This window comes from Xenopus tropicalis, chromosome 6 (genome assembly GCF_000004195.4).
Source record: "Xenopus tropicalis strain Nigerian chromosome 6, UCB_Xtro_10.0, whole genome shotgun sequence".
Taxonomy (NCBI): domain Eukaryota; kingdom Metazoa; phylum Chordata; class Amphibia; order Anura; family Pipidae; genus Xenopus; species Xenopus tropicalis.
In genome coordinates, this window is record NC_030682.2 from 60620675 (window position 1) to 60629526 (window position 8852).

The 8852-nt window shown below is 37.1% G+C and overlaps 1 protein-coding gene across 1 annotated transcript in view; it reads left to right on the top strand.

Annotated features, from left to right (window-relative positions):
- The window catches only part of stac (SH3 and cysteine rich domain), a 66089-nt gene extending 62908 nt beyond the window's left edge, over window positions 1–3181 (top strand). Inside the window, exon 11 of the mRNA XM_031904421.1 lies at window positions 1597–3181. Coding sequence (XP_031760281.1) covers window positions 1597–1695 — 99 coding nt within the window. The 3' untranslated portion in view covers window positions 1696–3181. The remainder of the gene's footprint in view (window positions 1–1596) is intronic.
- The last annotated feature ends 5671 nt before the right edge of the window (window positions 3182–8852 follow it).

Below are 8852 nucleotides of genomic sequence, written 5' to 3' on the forward strand. Positions count from 1 at the left end.
CATCTACATCTAGCATTCAGCGTATTTTAATGAGAAAAAAGTCTTTCCAACACCATCAGATTTTGTCTTGTTTCATGCAGACGCAGCATGCAGTGTTTTTCTCTTTAACAGTGTATCATGTCAGATGGCAAGTCTTTCATGTATTTTACACGTTCGATTTTTATCAGTCCCATTATATTTTAACTCCTGCAACTACACCTGACTTGTAGGATGTGTTCTGTCAATCTGGCACCTTCCTACAAAATCTCCCGTGTAGATTATCTTTCAATCACACTCAAAGAAATAACAGCATGCAAAGGGTTAAACCAATTATTTTTCAAACAAAAACAGAGACCATTTGAAAGTCCATAAATATCCTATAACAGGGCTGTCCAACTGGTATCAGTACTGTGATTAACTGCCCCCTGCATTGTTCCCACCTCAGATTCAGGGTGTAAACCGCTGTATTGTTTAAACATGTAATCCCCTGTACTGTTTACACCTTTTAGTCCCTGCATTGTTCACCCCCTGCATTGTTCACTTCTCAAGTTTAGACTGTATGCTCCAACATTATGCATCTGTTCACACCTCAGACTGTAGGAGCAGTGCTGGCATTGTGTACTGCCTGTCTTACGCTGCATTTGGAAATAGTTATTATATGTTCCCTAAAGTGTGTATTTATGTGCTGGGGGTTGCTGTGCTATCCTCAGGGAAGAAGGAGCTATATGGATATAAGGGTGTGTCTTAATATGACATAATAAAATTATTTCACATATCAATAAAGGGTGATATCCCTACAATGAGCACCAATCATTTGGGGTTTTGCTGTGCTACCACCATTAATGTGGGTATGGTTTTAAAAGCTCTTGTAATAAGATGGGTGTTGTTTGAAGTGGGTGCAGTTTAAAAAAGGGGAGTGGTCAAAACATCCATTATTGGCCCTCCATCATGTAGGCCAGAAAAATTTCGGCCCTCGGTACCACAGAAGTTGGACAGCACTGTCCTATAACATAATGTAATCTTAGTTGTTTTGTTTGTTGTTATATCCAGCATCACAGTAGAAATCAGTTAGTAAAATTGTGTTGGTTGTTATGCAAATTCACTAGACTTTTTCTGGTTTCTTCTCATAATTTCTTTAACTGATTATGCCAAGTAAAGTGTACGACTAAAGTTCTGGTGTAACTCTAGCATGCACATTAGTTACGTGCAGGTTGAGTTTTCCTCGACCCGCACCCAACCCTAACAAGCCTACTCCCAGCCCAAACCCTACCCAATCCGGCTAGTCCCCTCTATTTATAAACCCATACCCAACCCGCCCACCGTTTACATCATAAAAGGGGCAGGGCATGGGCGGGCACAAGCCTATAAATTAGAGAGCTGGAACCCATGAAGTCGGCAGTCTAAGGGTTCGGGTCGAGCTCCTCTGCTTGCCCACCCCACCCCAATCACTAATGAATGTAAATAGTGCACCCAGTGCCTTCACTACCAGCAGCTTTATATATAGATATTTAATGTTACACCAAATATTACACATTTTTTGTATATATTCATTACTCACTAACATAAACATGCCTCCTGCATCACTACAAGTGATTTTGTTTTTTCTTTTAAAACTAGATTTGTACAAGTTCAGAAGTGGAACATAATGGCTATCTGAGAGTGAGCTGTGGGAAGAAAAATGGCTTTGTGCCTACAGATGTGCTGGAAAATATCTGACTGACTTTGAAGTGTAATACATTGGACAAGCTCTTGGTTGGATTCTGTTGGACCTACTGACCTTATTGGAGAAGAAAGCAGAGGACTGGTTTACCTATTATAATATAAATAGGTAAAGGAACGTTGGAATCAACTGCAATGAAAGAGGTGCTCAGTGACAGGAAATAAAAGAAATGCAATAAATCCCTCTTTAAGGCTTAAATGAAACTACTTAGATGGGTTTTTGTGTTTTTATGGATTAGACAAGTATGATATAGACGATTTGAAGTGATATTTTATAGTAAATCAGTGGTTTAGGGTCTCTCTCTAGGTGGCAAAATTAAATAAGACGCTGGATTTGGAAGTAACTTACATTATGACAAAACTAGCAAGGTAGAAACAAGGTAGAGGCGAGGTAGAACTGCCCTCCTTTCTGCATATGAAGACCAAAATATTCCATACGAGTTTCCTACAATTTAATACTGACCTGCTCATGAATTGTCTTCTTTTTAGGAAAACCATTTTGTGTTTGTTTATATAGTTTCATCAGACCTTGTCTGACCTTTTAAAGGACTATCTTTTTGCACACGTACATGTTTTTTAGAAGATAATTATTAAATGCATACATATATCACACCTTCTCTATACATATATAATTTTGTGATGTCAAACTTTTATTTATGGAAGCATCTGATTTACTCCCAATGACTTTCCTTGTTCTCTCTTTCTATTTTTTCTTTCTGTAACATAATGTTCATGACCAAATAATTCTATGAATTGTCTGTTTCTGGTGTTTACATATTTGTAGATTAGTATCAGAAAGTCTTCAGTTTGCCTATTGAAAGAAAATGTTATTTTGGGCAATTATTTTATAACATGCATTAATTACAAAATGTAATTAGTTATTTTATTTTTGTTCTTTGATTTCTCTGGTTCTTATACTTGAAACAATGTAGTAGAAACAGTTCAGAAAGGAATAAATTGGCAGACAAATACTGCTTTTAATAGCAAGTACATTTACAAAAAAACTAAAAATTGTATATTGGCAAGTTGCTTAGAACTACATTTTCTTTTACGGTTCCAAACAATTTTGGTTGGAAATCTCCTTAAAAAATTGATTCTGTCTGCTGAATACAACTATTTGTATTTTCAGCAAAGATACTTATTATACATCAGGAAGATGTATAAATATATAATGCTATTGTATACACAGGAATCAGCAAGTATTTGTAATACTAATGAAAACTTCACCAGAACCCGAGGAAGGTGCTCAAAGGTTCTGCTTGTGCTGGAAATTTTTTATCAGAACCTGTGCATGCAGGCTTGCTCTTATTTTATTTACTTATTTTAATCAGCACAAAAGTATTCTAACATATAATCATACAGGTTTATTGTACATTCAGATGGAAGCCATTATACTGCAAAATTAAAGTTTTAAAGAACATGTAAACCCCACACACAAAAATTTAATCAGTGAACAGCCTTTTTGAAATCTTTAAAAACCTGGCAGTGCGGTTGTTCAAAGGTTAATAGTAAGGCTGCAGCATCCCCTTAATCACTTCGGACCCCTCCCTCAGGAATTTGCTTTGACTTTTGGCTCCTGGGTATGCTCAGTTCTTCCCAGCTCAGATTGTTAAACACACCCTCCAGTCTAGCAGCCAGTGAAGAGATGACATTGCTGGTTCCCATAGAAACTTAGCTTTAGCTATCACCTTCTATTTTTTTCTCCTAACCTTCTCTCCTGAGCTCAGCTTAACAGTTACAGTGCTCAATCAAAGCAAAACTTTTTATTAGAGTAAGTTCTGCCTGGTTTGAGCCTGTATTCTTGATAAAATGTACGTAAAATAGGGGTGTTTGTGCACATATGCTGTTTGCAGATTTAAATGTAACTGGTAATGTTTCAGAGGAAATATGGCCACTGGGTGAAAGCTGCAATTTGTTAGAAGACAATAATATGGTGCTAGCAAACAGAGGGGATATATGCATTCCACATTATGCGATTTGCCCAACTGATATACATTGTAGTAAATTGTAGGCTTTACATGTCCTTTAAGGCAGAACCTCCACTGATTTCAGTGATGATGTTCCAACAAATGGGCATAGCATCTCGCATTGCATTTAATTCTCAAATGATTTATTTTGCCCTAGTATTTCTTGCCTGTATTGGCTACATGATGTAAAAATATACATTGCAAATTACTGCAATAATGACAAACCTAATTTAGATGTTATTATGATTTTAAATTATATTACCAGGGGTCTGTTGTCTTTTAATATCAGTCATAAGCATGGTAACTGAGGTGAAATTCAAGTAATTATATACAATCTGTAGACAGACAAAATGGCACAAGACAGATCTTGGCACCTCTATAGCCCGAGCATCTGTCAAAGGAACTACAATAGCACAAACCTTAGCTGTAATTAGAGGAACCAAATGTTTACAAAAACCATAAAACTACTTTTATAAAGTAATAATAGAACTCAAAATCTACATGAAATATACTATTTATAGTTCCATTAAACCTATAAAGAACCACAATTCATGGTAGAGCTGCTTTTGCTAAACCCTTTATTACGGACAAGAATGCTAAGCAAAAAGTAGAAGCAAAAAATAATAAATCTATTAAATGGAAACTTTCCATACAGTCACAAATATATAACTCAGCACAACTGCTAAATTAGAATGAGAAGATCACTCTTCCATCATCAACAAATAAACCAGGAGCTTTCCTAAATGGTTACAGAATTCTCCTGACAATATTTCTACAGTGTTCCATTAATTTGTTCACCCCTCTGTTTTGTTTGCATGCTGTAACTTGTCTGTTAGTTCAATGACACAAGCGTTTTTTTATTATTATGGTCTTGTTAAAGAGAACCAAGGTGATCACAATACACTTGTGCAGGCCTAGCCAGACAGAATGGCAGTTTGAATTAGCCATGTGACTATACAAGTGCCCCCTTTGAATGAAAAGACTAAATTCCAGTCACTTCTGTTTAATGGTTACACCTATACAAAATCCTAAAATATCTGAAAACTTGCTAGATCTAAAAAAATGATGTCCCCATAATACAGTTTTCCACCAAATAGAACACAAATTAATTCAATTAAATGAGGTCCTATGAAAAACAGGAGGAATTTTTAAAGCCTATGCCACATACTGTATTGTTACCAAAATCTGTAACATGATATTTTCCAGAACATACTATATCTATATATTTGTGTGTCTCTAAAAGTGTGTAAAGTGCCTTGCAAACTTGTAAAGTTTTCTTTTTATTCTGAATTAAAGTTATATATTGACAATTTTGTCTAGATAATACATTATTATTATTTCAAGTTTTAATGATAGATTCTTGTATACAAAGCCTGCAGCTCTAATAACAGAGATTGTGTATTAAAGAAGGTCCCCTGGACAGTGATTTGAATAGAACTTTACTTGGACATTCATTTTAGACACCAGCGGGAGCTAGCATATATTTTTGTTTTGTATGCTCATGTGTGGACACAAAAGCATAGAAACCTATGTGATCTTAAAAGAAAATAAAAAACCTTTGTTGGAAAACCAACAAGCAAGGTCATCAGGCAAGCCTTGAGAGTGTTTGGGAAGCTCCATATTTAAGTTATAATGTGGTTTAGTGTATAGCAGGGGAGAAGGGAGGGTAGTTATATACTGCTGCACTTAAAGCCAGAGTGTTTCCTAAAATAAAGTTTTAACCTTTCTTTTATTTCTCAAAGGGCTTTATGAGGGTCACTAACTTTACAGTGCCTAAATTCAATCCTTAAAGAAGAACTAAAGCCTAACTAAAGAAGTAGGACAGAATTGTTGTACATTACGTACAAGGCAACCACAGCCCCTTAGCAGGGAAGATCTGTGCCCCCAAAGATGCCCCAGTAACTCCCCATCTTCTTTTCTGCTGATTCACTGCACATGCTCTGTGCTGCTGTCAGTTACTGAGCTTAGGGACCAATGCACAAAACACTGTATATGCAGATAATTACTACATGGCAGCTCAGAAACCAGCCCTGTAGCTTATTTACTGCTTGATATTTTGTGATGACCCCTAAGTTTAGCTTTGCAGCTGCCCAGAGCACACTGAGCATGTGAGTGTCACTGACACTTTCCAAGATGGGGAGCTCCTGTGACAAGTTTGAAGACCTGGATCATTGCTGCTGTTGAGATGCTGAAACTTTAGGCTGGTACAGTAAGTACAGTATATAAAATATGGCATTGGAAGCCATATTCATTTTAAGGGTTTAGTTCTACTTTAAGTTAAGAGAATGCAGAGACATTGTCCAGGAGCTCTGACTACAGATAGCCACAGAGCATTTTGAAAACCTTATATTATGGATGCTTTTATATAATGCCTGAAGCTCTACTAGAAGGGCTATTTATTAAAAGAAGGTCCCCTGGACCCTGATATGGAAAGTAAACACCTTCACTGGGGGGGAGGGGTGTGCATATATGCATCAGTGTGATTTTGTATTTGTGCACGGTCATGTGTGAACACAAAAAACATAGTCCCATGTGGTCCAAAGTAAAAAAAAAAAATAGGCTTCTTGGAGAACCAACAAGCAAGGTCAGCAAGCCTGTGTATTTGGAAATCACTGGAATTTAAGATAGAGTTCAATGCAGTTTCTATGTATGCATTGGAGCTACTGCACTCATGTATCCTGAAAGTACTTTATTTCTAAAGGTACTTTATCAGGGTAACTAAAGGCTAACTCTACAGGAGATTTTGTAGGATGGTGTCGGACAGACAAAACATATCCTACAAGTCAGATGTAGTTGCATGGGCAAAAATATAATGGAACTGATAAAAAAATCTGATGTGTAAACTACATGAAATATTAGCCATCTGGCACGACACACCTGTCAGAAATGAACACAGCATGCAGCATCTACATCAGACAATATAAAATCTGGTGGTGCCTGACTTTTGAGGGACAGAATATACCATCCAACTTTATCTGACCCAACTTTACATTACAGCCTATGGAGATCAGATTTGGTGGGATCCTATAAAGTCTCATGCTGTTGCATGAAGGATCAGATTAAATCTGACCAGAATCAGATTGGGAATTCAGATGGAAATAAAACAATCAGCTATAGAGCCTGCTTAAAATAATATCTGGATGCTACGTTCACAGGGGCTAACATTGTTTATAATGTCAGGATGAATGACAAAAAGAAGACAGACAGAGAATTTTATTTTCACACAATAAACCAAAAAATGTATTAAACCATTTGCAAATATGCTTAGATTATTAGATTACTTCCATCTGCAACACACTACAATGAGTATTAGCTTAGCTAAGACAGTGATTCACATTGTTAAATAACAGCAATAAAAATATTTATGACTGTTGTTCAGATTGTATTGTGTGTTTCGCTAAACATTATGCTGGCAAAGGAATAACATTTTATTAATCATTTATCAGAAAACCAGTTTATCCATTCCTTGGGACTGCAGCAGGCAATATATTGTGAGATAATGAATAAAAGTTACTGTAGGGAACTTTCAATTTTTTAGGAGCACAGAATTAATGGGGAGAAGATTTATATTATAGCTCTAAACTCAGAAAAATTAAGTGGTTTTATATTTGAACTAGAAAATAAAATAATCATATGCCAGGAAAACAAAGGTTTGTTTATTAACCATCATTGTCATTTATTTAGTGCCAGAAAGCTACATAGCACTTTATTAATTTATTAAACAGACAGAAGTCTTACCATAATTTAACAAGCAAGGGTTACAGAATAAAAATAGGAACAGAGAGCCCTGTTCACAAAAGCTTACAATCCAAAGGGGTTATGGAACACTTGAAACATAAGTAACAAGTGGTGATTTTATGATAAATTGATTTCTGATCAATCAATATGCATTGAATGTGCTTCTCTAAACAGAAGGGTCTTTAGGGATCAATTCAAGGTTTGAAAGGAAGAGCCTAATCATCTGTAGGAGGGAATTACAGGTAAGAGGCAGACAGAAGCTTAAGTCAAGTCTGGGAATGGGATAAAGTGATAAATGGAGAAGGGAAGTGAAATACAGAAGCAGAACATAGGTTGTGTGAAGGAATGTATTTTACAATCAGAGTTATGATACAGGGAGGGACTTCATGGTTGAGGGCCTTGAATCTGAGTGTAAGAGTTTGAATTATTTAAATTAAATAAGTTTTTGTGAAATCTGATGTACATGGGTAGGTATTGTTGCAAATATAATTAATTTTGTTTTATAGGGGATTTATAAGAAATCTATCAGATGACATACAGTACATGCTTTGTGTCGCAATTTCCCCGTGGAGACGCTGTGGAGTACCAGGAAGTTGGGAGCCTAAAGACTGTGTAACCCGAAGTGTAACCATATACCATGGAACTGATGTCAGAGGCCATGATAATCAATGAAAGAGAACCTTAATTAACAAAGTGATAAGTAACAGTGCAAATAACTGATATACAGACTTCAATAGTAAAAATCGACAGGCAGAGACACAATCCAGAATCAGGCCAAAAGTTGGGGCTGGCAGCAATAGACCAAGTCGTGGACAGGGCAAGGGTCAGTATCGGGGAATTCAAAGAACAGGACAAGGAGGGACCAGGAGCAAAGGAACAAGGATATGGTCACAGAACAAAACCTCGGAAGGCAGGGACAAGGAGCAGAACAGGATACAGGCAAGATCAAAAATAAACTCAATTACCAAGCAAGGTGCAACGGTCAGGGACAGGCTTATAAAGGGTCATGATTACCAGATAGAAAACACATGAGGCTAATGAGGTGGATGGAGGAAAGGGAGGAGACAGCATGAGTAAGGCTGATGCCACATGAGGCGTAGGGCTGATATTTTCGGCAAGCAGAAAACCACTTGGCGAAAATTCAGCCCTACGCCTGCTACTTGTGCCTGCACCCGAATGAATGGAATACGCTCGGGTGCAGGCACATGTAGCCGATATACGCATGAAAACGTGTGAGAATGCAAAGTCTCGCGTTTTCATGCGTATATCGGCTACATGTGCCTGCACTCGAGCGTTTCTCATTCATTCTGGGTGCAGGCACAAGTAGCAGGCGTAGGGCTGAATTTTCGCCAAGCGGTTTTCCGCTTGCCGAAAATATCAGCCCTATGCCTCGTGTGGCATCAGCCTTAAAGTAATAGAAATCAGTAATACAATCAGTAACGTGTGTAC